General features: G+C 29.2%; 1 protein-coding gene across 1 annotated transcript in view; it reads right to left on the bottom strand.

Moving 5' to 3' along the window:
• Nucleotides 1–641: 641 nt before the first annotated feature.
• The window catches only part of LOC146720213 (uncharacterized), a 21,374-nt gene continuing 3,977 nt past the window's right edge, over nucleotides 642–18,038 (bottom strand). Inside the window, 1 exon segment of the mRNA XM_085488928.1 lies at nucleotides 642–769. Coding sequence (XP_085345054.1) covers nucleotides 642–769 — 128 coding nt within the window.

Here is an 18,038-nt window from a genome sequence, read left to right as displayed (position 1 = left end):
AATCGTTCTGGAAGAAATTTTTTAGAAGAAAACTAACGCAAAAATCGCCCCTTTGTTTAAAAATATTTTTTTTTAAATAACCAAACGCACATCAATCGTTCGGGGAGAAATTTTTTAAAAAAACAGCCCAAAAGGATCATTTTGCAAAAAAATTCTTTTTTTGTTACTACTGCAACTTTAAAACTATTTTTATTACTTTTACTATGTAACTACTTTTTATTTTACTATAATTTTCCTAAAACAACATTTAAAAAAAGCAAGAGACCTTTATTTTTCAAAATTGTTATTTTTTGAAAATAGTATAAATATTAGTAAAAAAAATTTTAAAACAATTGAACCTCTAAAAATTGAATAGAATGAAGGGGGTTTTTTAAATATCGCAAAAATTTTAGTGAGAAAACTTCAAAAATTTTAAAATCATCTTTTTTTTCGAATGTCTCAAAAATACAAAATTTTTCACTGTGGAATCACGTTGAGGCTCCTGTTATATAACCTCCCTATGTTCAAAAAAATGGGACTTTTAAGAATAGAATAAAACGGTTTACATGTTTGAAAGTTATTTTTTTTTCGAAATGTCCCATTTAACTCAATACAACGTTTAGAACGATCAACCAATTTATGCATAGACTCTTTCCTGTCATCTAAAGGAATGTTCTTACACCTGTGTCACGGCTGCTGAATGGCTGAATATCATCGTAAAACGCTCCTTTCATGGCAGTTTTCAGTTTAGGGAACAGAAAATAGTCGCATGGTGATAGATCGTTTTTAGCTGTTGAATGATGTCTTTACAATGCTCTACACGAGCGATTTTTGGTCTTCATTTAATTGATGTGGAACAAAGCGTGCACAGACCTTTCTTTTACCCAAATCTCAGTTAAAATTGTCCAAATAGTACCAGTAGATGAATTTAATTCTTCACCAACCCATATAGCACAGATTATTGCAATTATATGCAGCAGCGTTTTCAATGTTGCAAGTTGCAATGCAACCTTATAAAGACATTGCAGAGATATAAGTGCACAAAATTCCAGCACCCCTTGTAGCAACATGACATTAATATTTCGGAAATATTGCATGTAATCCAAATTCTATAATTTATATATTGAATATATATAAAATTACTACAACGTATTTTTATTAATGATTTATTTACATTTATATCCTGTATATGCAACATTAGTTTATGGTTGCAAAAACAATGCATTATTGCAAAATCATATTGCAATATGTTGAATATTTTTTTGCAATTTTCCAAAAAGCGGACATTTTAACATTGCTGCAATCAACAGCAATGATGTAGCAACATTTTGCAGTGAATTTGCAAATTGGGAATGTTTCGGTAAAAATTGTTGTAATGTTTTTTTCAATTCTACGGTGCGTATGGGAACATTCTAACAGTGAAATTTCCGTCAAAAGCAAGATTTCGCGGGCTTTTTCCACCAATTTCAGCACGATTACTTCCTTCTGGACGACCAGGTCTTTCATCATCATTCAAATCTTCACGACCATTTTAAATCGTTTAAACCACTTATGAACTTTTGAACGAGCTAAACTCCACCATACACTTTTTTTGCATCAATTCGTACGTCTCACTAAATGTTTTTCCAAGTTTAAAACAAAAATTTAATATTTGCTCTTTGTTCCATTGTATTTTTAAAGACACAAGCACAAAAATACTGTCATTAAAAGAGCGTAACTTTTTAACCTGTCAACCGATTTACATGAAGTTTTGGGTGCGGGTTTTAAAGGTGAGACCTGTACCTTTCTAATGTTATCAACGTTCAATAGATGGGGTTACGTGTTCCATGATTTAATAAAAAGTCCCTTTTTTTTTAAAAATTTTTTAAAAAAACCCAAAACCCCCATGACTTTTTTTGGGACCGGGGTTTTAAAATTTTTTTAAATTTTTTTTAAAAAAAATTTAAAAAAAAAAAAAATTTTTTTTAAATTTTTTTAAAAATTTTTTTTTTTTTTTCCCCTTTTTTTTGAAAAAAATTTTTTAAAAAATTTAAAAAAAAAAAAAGGGGAAAAAAAATTTTTTTTTTTTTGGGAATTTTTTAAAAAAAAAAAATTTTTTAAAAATCTATCTTTTTTTTTTTAAAAAAAAATTTTTAAAAAAAAAATTTTTTTAAAATTTTTTCCCAAAAAAATTTTTTTTGGGGGCCCCAAAAAAGGGGGGTTTTTAAAAAAAAAAAAAAATTTTTTTTTTTTTTTTTTTAAAAAAATTTTTAAAAAAATTTTTTTTTTTCCCCTTTTTTTTTTTTTTAAAAAAAAAAAATTTTTTTGGGGTTTTTTAATTTTTAAAAAAATTTTTTTTTTTTTAAAAAAAAGGGGTTTTTTTTCCCTTTTTTTAAAATTTTTTTGGGGGGGTTTAAATTTAATTTTTAAAAAAAAATTTTTTTTTGGGGTTTTTTTCCTTTTTTTTTAAAAAAAAAAAAATTTTTTTTTAAAATTGGGAATAAAATTTTTTTTTTTTTTTCCCCCCTTTTTTAAAATTTTTTTTTTAAAATTTTGGGAAAAAAAATTTTTTTTTTGGGGGGTTTTTTTCCTTTTTTTTTTCCCCTTTTTTTTTTTCCCCCCTTTTTTTTGGGGTTTTTTTTTTTTGGGGGGCCCCCAAAAAAGGGGGGAAAAAAAAAAAATTTTTAAAAAAGGGTTTTTTAAATTTTTTTTTAAAAAAATTTTAATTTTTTTAAATTTTTTTTAAAATTTTGAATTTTTTTTTGGGGGGTTTTTTTTTTTTTAAAAAAAAATTTTTTTAAAAATTTTGGGGGAAAATTTGGGTTTTAAAATTTTGGGAAATTTTTTTTAAAATTTTTTTTTTAAAAAAAAATTTTTTTAAAAAAAACCAAAAAAAAACCTTTAAATCCCCCAAAAAAAAAAAATTTTTTTTTTGAAAAAAAATTTTTAAAAAAATTTTTTAACGGGGTTTTTTTTTTAAAAATTCCCAAAAAACCCCAAAAAATTTTTTTAAAAATTTTTTTTTTTTTTTTAAATTTTTTTTTTTTTTAAAAAGGGGGGGAAAAAAAAAAAAAAGGGGTTTTTTTTTTTAAAAAATTTTGGGAAAAAAAATTTTTTTTTAAAGGAAATTTTTTAAAAAAAAAAAAAAATTTTTTGGGGAAAACCCAAAAAAAAAATTTTTTTTTTTTTAAAAAAAGTTAAATTTTTTTTTTAAAAAAAAAAAATTTTTTTTTTTAAACCCCTTTTTTAAAAAAAAATTTTTTAAATAAAATTAAAAAAAAAAAAAAAAAAAAAAAAAAAAGGCCCTTTGGGGGAAAAAAAAGGGGGGTTGGGTTTAAAAAAGGGGGGGAAAATTTTCAATTTTTTTTTTAAAATTTTTTTTAAAAAAAAAAGGGGGTTTTTTTTAAAATTTTAAAAAATTTTTTCCCTTTTTTTTTCCGGGGGGGGGGTTTTTTTTTAAAAGGGGTTTTTTTTTTAAAAAAATTTTTTTTTTTTAAAATTTTTAAAAAAATTTTTATTCTTTCCCCCCCTTTTTTTTTGGGTTTTTTTTTTAAAATTTTTTTTTTTGGGGGGGGAAAAAAAATTTTTGGTTTTTTTTAAATTAAAAATTTTAAAAAAAAAAAAAAAAATTTTTTGGGGGAACTTTTTGGGGAAAAGGGGGTTTTTTAAAAAGGGAATTTTTTTTTTTTCCCCTTTTTTTTGGGTTTTTTTTTTTTTTTTTTTGGGAATTAAAAAAAAAATTTTAAAAAATTTAAATTAAATTTTTCCCTTTGGAAAAAAAAATTTTTTTTTTTGGGTTTTTTTTTTAAAAAAATTTTTTTTTTAAAATTAAAAAATTTTTCTTGGAAAATTTTTTTTGGGGCCCGAAATTTTTTTAAAAATTTTTTTTAAAAAAAAATTTTGGGGTTTTTTTTTAACCTTTTTTTTTTTAAAAAAAAAAACCCCCCCCTTAAAAAAAAAAAAAAGGCTTTTTTTTTTTTTAAAAGGGGTTTTTAAAAAATTTTTGTTTATTTTTAAAAATTTTTTTAAAAAAAGGGAAAAAAAAAATTTTTTAAAAAATTTTCCCCCTTTTTTTGGGGTTTTAAAAAATTTTTTTTCCCCTTTTTTTTTTTTTTTAAAAAAAAATTTTATACAAAAAAATTTTTTTAAAAAATTTTTTAAAAAAGGTTTTTTAAAAAAAAAATTTTAAAAAATTTAAAAAATTTTTAAAAAAAAAAAAATTTTCGTTTTAAAAACCCCTTTCCCAAAAAAACCCAAAAAAATTTTTTTTTAAAAACCAAAAAAAACCCCCAAAAAACCCCCAAAAATTGGGGGTTTTTTTAAATTAAAAAAAATTTTTTTTTTTTTTTAAAAAACTTTTTAAAATTTTTTTTTTTAAAAAAACCCCCCCTTTTTTTGGGTTTTTTTAAAATTTCAAAAAAAAAAAAAAAAAAACCCCCAAAAAATTTTTTTTTTTTTTTAAAAAAATTTAAAAAAAAAAATTTAAATTTAAAAATTTTTTAAAAAAAAAATTTTTTTTTTAAAAAAAAAAAAAAAATTTTTTTTAAAAAAAAAAAAAAAAAAAAAAAACCCCTTAAAATTTTCCAAAAAAAAAAAAAATTTAAAAAAAAAAAAATTTTTTTTTTTTAAAAGGGTTTTTTCCCCTTTTTAAAAAATTTGGGGCTTTTTTTTTTTTAAAAAAATTTTTTTAAAAAAATTTTTTCCCCCCCCAAAAAAAAATTTTTTTTTTTAAAAATTTTTTTAAAAATTTTTTTTAAACCCTTTTTTGTTTTTTTTTTAAAAAATTTTTTTAAAAAAATTTTTAAATTTCCCAAAAAAAATTTTTTTATTTTTTTTTTTTTTTTTTAAAAAAAAAAAAATTTAAAGGAAATTTTAAATCAAAAATTTTTTTCCCCAAAAATTTTTTTATTTTTAATTTTTTTTTTTTTTTTAAAAAAAAAAAATTTTCCCCCCCCCGGGGGGTTTTTTGGGGGAATTTTTTATTTTTTAAAAAAATTTTTTTTTTTTGGGGGGGGGGAAAAAAACCCCTTTTTTAAGAAAAAAAAAAATTTAAAAACCCCCTTTTTTCAAAAAATTTTTTTTAAAAAAATTTTTTTAAAAAAAAATTTTTTTTTATTTTTTTTAATGGGGAAAATTGAAAAAAGTAAAAAAAAAAAAATTTTTTAAAAAAAAAAGGGAAAAAAATTTAAAAAATTCTTTTTTTTAAAATTTAAAGGGTTTTTTTAAAAAAGGGTTTAATTTTTTTTTGGGTTTTTTAAAGGTTTTTCCCCCCCCCTTTTTTAAAAAAAATTTTTTTTTTTTTAAAAAAACCCCTTTTTTTTTTTTTTTGGAAAAAAAAAATTTAAAACCAGAAAAAAAAATTTTAAAAAAACAAAAAAAAAACCCAAAAATTTTTTTAAAAATTTTTTTAAAAAAAAAAATTTTTTTTCCTTTTTAAAAAATTTTAAACCCCTTTTAAAAAATTTTTTAAAAAAAAAAAGTTTTTTTTTAAAAAAAAAAAAAAAACCCCAAAAAAAAGGGTTTTTTTTTTAAAGAAAACTTTTAATTTAAATTTTAAAAAAAAAAAACCCAAAAAGGGCCAAAAAAAAGAAAAAAAAAAAATTTAAAAAAAAAAATAAAATTTTAAAAAAAATTTTTTTAAAAAAAATTTTTTTCCCCCTTTTAAAAATTTTTTTTAAAACAAAAAAAAAAAAAAAAAAAAAATTTAAAAAAAAAATTAAAAAAAAAAAAAAAACAAATTTTTTAAAAAAAAGACACCAAATTTTTTTTAACCCGTAGTTTTTTTGGGGAAACCCCTTTTTTAAAAAAAAAATTTTCGGGAAAAAAAAATTTTAAAAAAAAAAAATTGGTTTAAAAAATTTTTCATCACGCCCCCTTTTTTTAAAATTTTTGGGATTCAGACTTCGCAACACACCTTAAAAAATTTTTGGGGGAAAAGGGGGCTTTTTAAAAAAGAAAATTTTTTAAAAGTTTTTTTTTAATATTTTCACATTGTTTTTAAAATTCCCCCGGTTTTAAAAACCGTGGGGTTTTCTAAAAAAGTCGCAAAAAAATTGGCACCCTCAGACCAACCCCTTTTCCAATCTTTTGGTCAACAGGGGGAAAAAACCCCTTTTTAATTTTTTTTTTTAAATTTTTAAAAAATAATTTTGGGGATTTTTAAATTAACTTTTTTTTTTTTTAAATTTTAAATTTTTTTTGGTTTTGGAAAAAATTTTTTTTCGGGGCAAAAAAGTTTCCCCCTTTTTTCGATTTTTGTAACGGAAGTTAATTTAATTTTTTAATTTTTAAAAAAAAAATTTTTCCCCTCTTTTTTTTTGCCCCCTTTGTTGGCCCCCCCATTTGTTTTTTTTTTTTTTTTTTCCCCCCCTTTTGTTTTTTCCCCGAAATTGTTTTAAAAATTTTTTAATTTTTAAAATTTTTTTTAATTTTGGGTTAAAGGTAAATTGGGGCCCCCGCAAAATTTTTAGTTTTTTTTGGGGGGTTTTTAAAAGGGAAAAAAATATGTTAAAATTTTTTAAAAAAATTAAAAAAACAAAAACCTATTTTACACAAAGGGGTTTTAATTTTTTTTTCCCTTTTTACAAATTTAAAAAAAACCCCATTCGAGGAATTTTTTATGGGGCTTTTTGAAAAAAAAAGGGTAGGGTTTTCCACATTTTTAAATTTGTTTAAGCAAAAATTTTTTAAAAAAAAACTTTTTTTTAATGTATTTTATATAAAAACCTATCTTTTTTTAAGAGGCCCAAAAAGTTTTTGGGGGTTTTTTCCCCGCACGGGAAAAAATTTTTAAAATTACAAATTCAAGGATTAAATTTTCGGCATTTTTAAAAACAACGAATTTATGTTTTTTTAAAATTTTTTTTAAATTTCTTTTTTAAAAGCGCCCTTTTAAAAAAAAAATTTTTTTGTAATGTAATATGGCCTACTACTCTAAGTCCCCCAAAAAGGGGATTTTGGGGGCTTTTCCCCCACTGAAATAATGTCAAATTACGATTCGCGTTTGATTTTTTTTCGTAGGCTTTTTTTTTTTTAAAAAAATTTTTGAAAAAAAGATGTTTTTTTAAATTTTTTTAATTTTTTTTTAAGGGTCAATTTAAAAAAATTTTTTTTTAAATTTTATATCGGCCTATGTACTCTAAGAGGACCTGAAAGTTTTTGTATTTCCCCCCCGAAGTAAGTCAAATTCTTTTGGGGGGAAATTATTTTCGATAGGCATTTTTTTTAGAAAAACGAATTTTTTTTTTTTTTAAATTTCTTAATTCTTTTTAAGCGCCCTTTTCCCCAAAAAATTTTTTGTAATGTATATATGCCCTATAATTACTCTAAGAGGACCTGAAAGTTTTTTGTGCTTTTCCCCACTGAATATAAAAAATTACGATTCGCGGGGATGATTTTTTTGTGGGGCATTTTTTTGAACAACAAATTTTTATGTTTTTAAAAATTACCCTTAAATTTTTCTTTAAAAAAGCGAAATTTTTTAAAAAAATTTTTTTTTTAAGCATTAATCGGCCTATTTTGTATTCTAAAAAGGGGCCCTTTGCGAAAGTTTTTGCATTTTCACGAAAAATTAAAAATTACGATTTGCAGGTTTTTTTTCCCCAAACAAAAAAAAATTTTTTTACAAAGGGGGAAAAGGGGAAAAGGGGGAAGGGCAGGCCAGGGGAGCGAAGGGGCGAAAAAGAAGGGAAAAGGGAAAAAAAAAAACCCCCAAAACCCGGGAAAGAAACCCACCATACAAAAAATAAAACGGGTTTTTAAAGATAGAATCTTTTTTTTTTCAATCCCTGGACCCGCAGCCGTCAAGATCAAATTTCATAAAAGTTTTATTCTCTTATTAAAAAAAAAGTTTTATTTTGTTTTTCGGAAAGAGCCCCCCCTGCTTTTTCCTACTAAAATTTTTTTTTTTTTAAAAAGCCTCAAGAAATTTAAAAATTTCTTTTTAAAAATCACTAGTATTTTTGTTTCTTTTTAAACAATTTTTTCGCTCTTAAAAGAAAAAATTTTAAAACTTTTGTCCCGCTTTTTAAATTTTAAAATTAAGAATATGTTGGGGTACATTTTATTCAGCATTTAAGGGGCCTTATTCAGGGAAAAGATTTTTTAAAATAAAAAAATACAATTTTTTAAATATTTTTTATAAATTTAAAAATAAAAACTTAAGACTCATGAACGGGGGGGTTCAAAAATTTTTAATCAGAAAAAAAAGGGAGACTCCCAACAAAAAAAAGAAAAAAAAAAAAAAAGGGCGTTTTGGGGAAATGGAAATTTGGGAAAAAAATTTAGAACAAAAAAAGTAGCAGAAAAAAAAAAACCACATATCACAGAATACTGCCAAATAATAAAACTTTGGGCAATTTAGAAAAAATAATACAGAAAAAGAGAGATCCTTTTTTTTTTAAAATTTATTTCGCTACTTTTGCTTACTAGGGGCCTTCGCCCTTTTACGTACATAAACCGGGGGTTAATTAATCTTATCGTTATAGCAATGGAAAACCCAAAGCGTTCCCCTTTTTTTTTTATATGAAAAAAATAAAAAACGTTCAAAAAATTTGAATATGAAAAATCTTTTACCGTTATATAAAAAAAAAATTTTTTAGTTTTAAAAAAAAAGGGTTTTCACTTTTAAAGCCCCGATAGCCACTCCCCATGGGGAAGGGAAATAAAATTTAGGAAAGCTATTTTTTTTTCCTTTTTTTATACTATAAAAAAAAAACAATTTTTTTTTCAGGCAAAACCCCCAAAAGCCACTTTTTGTGGGCTTTAAAATTATTTTTTTTTTCGGTAAGTATTCAAGTAATTATAATTCTTATTTGAATCACTGTAAACTTTCCTATTTTTTTTTTGGATTTTTTGCAAACTTTTGCATTCCATCTATGGCCCCCTTTCCGACTGTACGTACATGAAAACCAAAGGGTTAAATTTAATTTATCGTTTTTAGAAAAAGGAAAAAAAGCGTTACTTATTTTTGATATCGAAAGAATAAATCCCGGTTAAACAATTATGAATAGAAAAATCGTCCCTTTATATAAATAAAATTTTAGATTAAAAAAAAAAATCTTTCACATTTCAAGCCCCGGGGTAGCCTTTCCCCCCTCGGAGATCATCATTTCAGGTAAGTATTTTTTTTTCTTTTTATAAATAAAGATATTTTTTTTATTCCCGGGGGGAGATCCAAAACCCCTGTTTTTACTTTTTAAAAATTATTTTTTTTGGGGAATTTCAAAAATTTTTAAATTTTATTTAAAACATAGTAATTTTCCCCTTTTTCCCTTTTAAATATTTCGCATTTTGGGTTCATCTTGGCCCCTTTCACTTATACATGAAACCAATTTAAAATTAAAACTATCTTTTTTTAAAGCAATGGGGAAAAAAGCTTTAAACTTGATTTATTGAATCAAAAGAAAAATACTATCAACAATTATGAAATGCAAACTCTGTACCTTTTTAAAAAAAAAATTTTTTGATTAAAAATAATCTTTCAATTTCAGATGCCCCTGGTAGCCCCCCCATGGAAATATCATTTCAGGAAGCATTTTTTTTTCTTTTCTATAATAAAAAAAAAGACTTTTTTTGTTGCAGGCGAGACCCAAAAAGCCACTTTCAGCTACTGAAAATTTTTTATTTTTTTGGTAAGTATAAAGTAATTAAATTCATATTAATCACGGAAACTTTCCTTTTTGGGTTTAAATATTTCGTTTTTTGGGCTTTTATCATGGACTTTTTGCTTGTAGTACATAAACCCAAAATTAATTAACTTTTTTTTTCGTTAAGCAATAAAAAAAAAACGTTACTTGTTTTTTTGAATCGAAAGAAAAAAAACGTCCCCCAATTATAATGGGGAAACTCTGTACCTTTTTTAAAAAAAAATTTTCCCAATTATAAAAAAAGTCTTTCAATTTAAAATTTTGTCCCGGTACCATTCCCCATGGGAAAAGAATCATTTGGGGAATATTTTTTTTTCTATTACTATAATAAGATACTTTTTTAAATTGCAGGGGGAGACCCAAAAGAAAACCACTTTTGTAGCTACTAAAAATTTTTTTTTTTTGGTATTTTCCGGGAATTTTTTTGGGAAAAAATAAATTTTAAATATTATCAGTGAATGCTTAAATCTTTAATCACTAAAAAAAACTTGAACTTTTCTTTACTTCGTATAATTTTCATTGCCCCTTTTCTTCTTTGCACAATTTTTTTTACTAATCTTTTCATTTTAAAAATTTGAAAGTTTAATTTAAATTTTTTTTTATTATCCCAAAAAATTTATTTCTATAATCTTTGCGTATATATAGATTAAAATTTTTTTAAATATATAGAAAAAATTTTAATATTAGATAAAAAAATTAAAAAATTTTCGCAAAATTTATAGCATAATCTTTGGTAAAATTTAAAAAATTTAAAGATTAAAGATCAAAGCAAAATAAATTTAAAATTTTTTAACAAAAAACATAATTAAAAAACTTAATATGAAAAAGTTATATATTTTATATATTTATGCAAAGAAAAATATACACAAAGATTTATTTTTTCTAATTATGCTTATTGTATAAAAAATAAATTTAAATTTTTTTTGATCTTTTATATTTTTATCTTTTTGGGTCTACCAGTAGTTTCCCCTTAGAAAAAAAACCCCCATTTTTGTTACAGAAAGCTTTCAAAATATTTCAAAACTTTTTAATTTTTCACATTTATGGGGGCCTTTTTTTTGACAAAATTTTTGCAAAATTCATTAAAAAGTTGCAAAAAAAAAGTTTCTGAAACTATTACTGGTTTTTTTTAAAAAAAAATTAAATGGGAAATTTTTTCAAAAAGTTTTCATTGAAATAATTTTGAAAATGGAACGTTTTTTTTAAAATTTTGATTATAAGTGTAAAAACATTATATATTATTAACAAATCAATCAAAATAGTCGACGGTATGTTGGATTATAAAAATTTAATTTTTATAATCTTGTATTGTACAGAATCTAAATGTATATTAAATGTATAATATATATATTATATATAATATATATATATGGTGGACGTGACATTTGGTACTGTCCGTCACAAGGGCCGAAGGCCCGGCCGGGGGAGGGGGAGGAAAAGGGAACATTCGGGAACCTTGCTCGCGCGCCAATCTTTGAGAGAGGAGAGCACTGGCCGAACAATCTTTTGCGTTTTCTACCGGTCGGAGCGGATGCGCTTTGCGCATCCGTTTCGCGAATTACTTGTTGTATGATTTTTTGTTGAGCGATTTTTATTTGCGTTTTAGGCGAGAATTTTTGCATAGGACGTGTTGTCTCAACCGAGGAACCAATAGATAAGAAGAGGGGAGAGGGACACAGGAAAGATGGAAAGAGGGGGAGGAGGTCCTCACTAAGAGGACCGAAGAAGAGGCGATTTTGAGGACGAGCAGAAGCCGTCACCCAAATCCGGGATCAACGCCCGTGGGTGGAAATAATATCATTTTCACCTAGATTGTAGGGAGATGGCTCCTCCCGTTAAGAACCTCTGAGTTACGCCGTCACCGTAAAATGTTCTTCTTCCGCAGAGATTCCGGCCAGAGACGGGGATGCCACTCTCTCGCGACGGGAGGCGGAGAGAAGCCACGGAAAACAAACGCAGGCGCGGGAGAGGACCCTGCCTCGAGCCGCAGATCCGGATACACCGGACACCACCATCGATCAACAATTCGATTTCTGGCGGAATTTTTGGGAGGGAATCCCCACGGGCAAAAGGAGGTGCCACTCGTAGGAGTTCCCGACGGCCCAATAAAGAGAAAAATAACGGAAACACGAGTGGAGGAAAACCCCGAGGAACGCGAGGGAAAATTTACATCCAAAAAAATTCGCGGCACCGCGGGGGTGGGTAACACGGAGGCGGCCCCCCTGCCAGATAGAGGATGCAGGATAAGGAGCGGCACGGTTGGGATGGAAAATGCCAAATTTAGCCATCTCTTACGCAAGTTGTCGATCCCGGCCACGGACTCTTGCTCGTCACTGTTTCGCGAGACGTCCTAGAGAGTGAGGTTTCCTGCGCCGGACTGCCGAAGAATTGCCGAAGCACACAAGGACCCCGGCTGCGATTTACCGGTGAGACGAACCGGCCCTCCCTATCTATATTGTTAAAGCCGCTACTCTTTGTGGTACCGTATTCGGAGAGAAGAGAAGCGTGTCACGGCCGCGCCGCCGCCGGTTATTAGACACCGGTAATTCGTGATTTTGAGAGTTTGATTTTAGGTTTCGTTCCGCGTAGGAATATTTATCCCGGCGCTGGCCGCCGACCCGCGTGCTCTATAACGGCGTAGTAGATTAAGATAGAGAGGCTAGATTAAGAGGGCTCTCTCTCCCGCGGAATGGAGGACATACGCCGGCAGTCTGCACAGTCGCCGCGATTTTGTCACGTTATTGTAAAAATTTAAAAGTATCGTCTTGTACTTACTGTACCGTTCTCTGGCGTCTGTAGAGTTTCTAGATCGGAGGGGAATAGAAGATTATTTAGGTCCCGCATCCAAAAATAGAAGTTATGCTCTCTCGCGCATATCAGGAGAAGGAGCCATTCCATACCCCACCACCTAAAATTTACCCCCCTCACCCCTCCACCATTCCCGTCTTTCTTCGGATCCTTTGTGAAAAATATTGCGAGGACGACCGGCGTGAGCGATCTCAAAGGAAACAGTCGCGCGGGACCGACTCGAGCGGTTTACGGAATTTTGTATGGCTAAAAACCATCGGAAATTAATTAACGCCGCACGGACATATTAAGTATCGTGGCGTTTAAATTTTCGTTAATAATTATTCGACTCACGTAGGAGTGCGAATTACTTCCGGGGCCCGCGTAATTCGTCCGATATCATCGCGTCGGGGGTCTCAAAGGCGTGGAACAATAACAACGCGCCGCCGTCTTCGGACGTACATAACGCCCAGTATTGTATTTTTCGAATCACATTTCGGCATCGTTATCTGTTATTTCGGCGTTTGTTAAGCGCGGCAGGAGAATCTCTCACGGAATATATCGAACGAATTATTAAATTTCTTTCTTGACCTAACATTGTAACTCAAGATCTAATAATTAATTTTAGTCTATCTCGTATTATTGTCTAAATATATTTAATGTTTGTTATAATTTGAGCGTTTCAATAGCCTCTCTCGGAATTCCGTTCTTCTCCCGTCCGAACTCCCCCCTCTTACCACTGACGACCGAGCGAGCGATTATCCGCCAACCACCACGCAGGCAGCACACAAAACGACACGGCCACCGAGACCTCGCCGTCGCGAAATTTTCGGGGACGACGATCTACTAAGTAAAAATCATTTGTCGATTGGGAATTATTTTTTTGACTTTTTATTTTATAAAATCCCCGCCCGGCAAATGGGGAAGGGGAGAGGCCTTGCGGAGACATCCACAAATTAAAAAATTTTTAAAATGGATCTCAAGTAAAAACTCTTTATTAATTCAAAACGTTTCGACCCTTCGAGTCTTCTTCAGTAGCGAAAAAAACAAAAAAAAAAAAAAAAAGAAGAAATCGTTACAATCAGAAAATTAAAAAAACTCGTTTTAACATTACAATCCGCAAAAAAATTTAAAATTTTTACCGCCCTATTCAAACCGTCCGGGCCCCCCGTGGAGTGTCCCCTACCGGTGACCATCGCGGGAAAGGGAAGGGAGAAAGGGACTCCTTTACCAACATAATCAACATGGTAAAAATTTAAAAAGTAAAAAAAACAATTCAAAAAGAATTAAATTAAGAAGAACACTCCCCGACAGCAAAAAAAAAGAGGAGAAGACGATGCTACCGGACACATACTCAACGATTTTGCGGTATTCTACTCGACACAGTTTGTACATGAACGCAAAAAAAAAAAAAAAAAAAAAAAAAAATAAAAATAAAATAAAAAAAAACAACTAAATAAACGGCATCATGTTTAAAAAAATCCCAACAAAAAAAAAACCCGGCTATGTAAAATCCAAAAAAGCTAGATTTTGGTAATTTTTCTATAAAGATAAGATTTCGTTTAATTTTTCGTTTTCGCTATGTAATTTAAAGATTTCCTAGACGTTTTTTTGTGGATATTTCGGATTCCAACGTTTACCTAAAAAAGGCTCCCCCTCTAAAATTTAAATCCTCCCCCCCAAATTTAAAATTAGGTTCAATAACCCATGTTCCGATATGACCCGATAATGTGAAGCGTTTCTTTTATGTTGTTTTTCGATGTCTTTCATCCTAGTTTTCAACATCTACCGTCCCGCCCTACGTACGAAGCACCCCAATCCCTACAAAACCCAATTTTATAAACTAAATATATGGGGGTTTCTTGGAAATTTTCCTGGTATTTAATTTAATTTCGGGGGGACGTTATTGCTGTATTTTTTGGGTGGAATGACATAAAAATCACGTGTAAAGTCCTCGATTCTATTCGATACATTATTAATATAGAAAAACGAGAAAACTTTTTTTTTTTAGACTTTTTTTTTGATAAGAGAGAAATTTTTTTTTTTTGCGGAAGAACAACTTTTAACCCGCTTGTTTCTTGGTTGAAGGTAATTTAAAATAAAAAAGAGAGGATAATTATTAGACAAAAGAACTCCAAATCATAGACTCATAAGTAACTTTATGGAATTTCGGATGATGATAGCCAAAAAACTCTATCTATGAGGCTGATTAATGGATGCCTTTTTTATGACAGAGAGGATGCTGCGATTCAAAATTTAAATATCTACCTGAATACGTCGGCTTATGAAACAAATCAAACTCAATGCTCCCATTATTTATAATAATGGTGACATCTAAAAAATTCAATCGGTTGTCAACCCCCTCCTCCATGGTGAACTGCAGTCTAGGATGGAAAGAATTGAAAGTGTTTAAAACTATTTTAAGCATGGAGGGTGGGGCCGCCAACGCGATATCGTCAACATATCTAAAATAAAATGGAAATGACAATGGAATCGCAGCAATCGCTCTACTCTCCAAATCTTGCAACGTGATATCCGCAATGATCGGTGAGAGGGGGGAACCCATAGGCGTGCCAAAAGTCTGTTGATAACATACATTATTAAACATAAAATAAGTCGAGTTTATAATAAAACGAATTGCCAATAAAAATTTATCTCGTGGAATAATACACTCTTTTTCAATATACCCCCATCTGTTAATTAAACTATCAATAGCCATATCCAATGGTACGTTGGTGAACAATGATGTAACATCTAGTGAAACTAGCTTCACATCACTATCCACACATAAACCATTTAATTTGTTCACTAATTGGAAACTATCAGAAATAGCCGAATCAGGTTTCGGAATTGCCTTATATATTATCTTATGTAAAAATTTTGCCAAGTAATAAAGATGTGTATTCCTAGATGACACGATGACACGTAAAGGGCAATTCGGTTTATGCACCTTCGGCAGACCATACGCTCTCGGTAAAACCCCGTCCGTGCAGTTCAGGGATTTATATGTTGTTGAAGAAATGTAATTCTTTGTTTTCCATCTCATTAAAATTCCGTGTAATTGATTAATTAGGTTCCTAGTCGGATCTTTTTTAACAACAGTATAAGTATCCCGGTCAGCCAGCAAATCACACATTTTGTTCATGTACATATCTCTGTTTATCGCAACCGTGATATTACCCTTATCCGCCTTCATAAATAAAATTTCGGGATTGTCTTGGATGAATTTACCCGTCAATTTGTAAGCCTTACAAAAACTATTTTTTGTGTGAGCTTTTTCTGACATGGAAATATGGAATTTATTTATTATGGGAAAGGCTCTACTTCTGACTGCAGATCGTTTTTCCACAGGGAGTTTAAAAATATTTTGTTCCATATTTTTCAACAACTCTATGGTGGTTTTATCTTTGTCAAATACTGGCAGACAGAAATTCTCTCCTAACCGCAACAAATCTCGAATTTCATACGGTATCGATACGGATGATAAATTTAAAAACCATTTATCTCTTTTGTCAGCAACATCAGGATTTAAAGAAACAAAGGAAGTCGGGCTCAAGGAAACGCTGAGAGACTGAGACGGCCCTGACTCACATGGCCTTGAAGAAAATTCTTTCGTACACGTGTAATAATATTGGATAGGACGGATATTCCTATTATTGAATTTATTTTGTTTATCTAAGAGCCATCTAAATTTATCATCCAGTCGAACCCGCTCCTTATTATAAAAATAATGTAATGATTTGCTTTGCTCACCGAAAAACCCATCACAACATCATAGACAGAAGCACAAAGTCAGATTAGATATTTACGAACTCGTTCGTTACATCATGATAGATCTCCCAGTGTTTTATTGTGATGGGTTTTTCGGTAAGCAAAGCAAATTATTACATTATTTTTATAATAAGGAGCGGGTTCGACTGGATGATAAATTTAGATGGCTCTTAGATAAACAAAATAATTTCAAATATAAAGTTTTAACAAGGCTCTGTAATATAAATATAAATTTAACGTATAAGACGGGCAACAAGAGCCAAATCGCGGATGACAATGCGTTATCCTAACGAAACTAAATCATTTTTCGTTAGAATTAAATACCGGTGCACAAGGCACCAAATTTTTACTTGGACACGGCCAAGATTTTAAATATAATATAATCTCATATTTTGAGATTTAATTTCAATACCCCTTTTAATCCCCCTACGAAAAATAAATAAATGAATGCAAGAGAAAAATATAGATCCGAAAATCGCTACATCGGGAATCGAACCCGAGACCTTTCGCTTGCCGGGCGACTGCTCTTCCAGCTGAGCTATTCAGATCCTTTCGATTCTATACTTTTCTCTGTTATATATATTAATGTTGGTAAACAAACGCATTTTTTAAGACAGCGTGTATCAAATATAAGAGTTTTAACAAGGCTCTGTAATATAAATATAAATTTAACGTATAAGACGGGCAACAAGAGCCAAATCGCGGATGACAATGCGTTATCCTAACGAAACTAAATCATTTTTCGTTAGAATTAAATACCGGTGCACAAGGCACCAAATTTTTACTTGGACACGGCCAAGATTTTAAATATGAAATAATCTCATATTTTGAGATTTAATTTCAATACCCCTTTTAACCCCCCTACGGAAAATAAATAAATGAATGCAAGAGAAAAATATAGATCCGAAAATCGCTGAATCGGGAATCGAACCCGAGACCTTTCGCTTGCCGGGCGACTGCTCTTCCAGCTGAGCTATTCAGATCCTTTCGATTCTATACTTTTCTCTGTTATATATATTAATGTTGGTAAACAAACGCATTTTTAAAGCCAGCGTGTATCAAATATAAGAGTTTTAACAAGGCTCTGTAATATAAATATAAATTTAACGTATAAGACGGGCAACAAGAGCCAAATCGCGGATGACAATGCGTTATCCTAACGAAACTAAATCATTTTTCGTTAGAATTAAATACCGGTGCACAAGGCACCAAATTTTTACTTGGACACGGCCAAGATTTTAAATATGAAATAATCTCATATTTTGAGATTTAATTTCAATACCCCTTTTAACCCCCCTACGGAAAATAAATAAATGAATGCAAGAGAAAAATATAGATCCGAAAATCGCTGAATCGGGAATCGAACCCGAGACCTTTCGCTTGCCGGGCGACTGCTCTTCCAGCTGAGCTATTCAGATCCTTTCGATTCTATACTTTTCTCTGTTATATATATTAATGTTGGTAAACAAACGCATTTTTAAGCCAGCGTGTATCAAATATAAGAGTTTTAACAAGGCTCTGTAATATAAATATAAATTTAACGTATAAGACGGGCAACAAGAGCCAAATCGCGGATGACAATGCGTTATCCTAACGAAACTAAATCATTTTTCGTTAGAATTAAATACCGGTGCACAAGGCACCAAATTTTTACTTGGACACGGCCAAGATTTTAAATATAAAATAATCTCATATTTTGAGATTTAATTTCAATACCCCTTTTAATCCCCCTACGAAAAATAAATAAATGAATGCAAGAAAAAAATATAGATCCGAAAATCGCTGAATCGGGAATCGAACCCGAGACCTTTCGCTTGCCGGGCGACTGCTCTTCCAGCTGAGCTATTCAGATCCTTTCGATTCTATACTTTCTCT

This window comes from Nylanderia fulva, unplaced genomic scaffold (genome assembly GCF_048542155.1).
Source record: "Nylanderia fulva isolate GAGA-0341 unplaced genomic scaffold, ASM4854215v1 Scaffold743, whole genome shotgun sequence".
NCBI lineage: Eukaryota > Metazoa > Arthropoda > Insecta > Hymenoptera > Formicidae > Nylanderia > Nylanderia fulva.
This window is presented reverse-complemented; position numbering and strand designations above follow the sequence as displayed.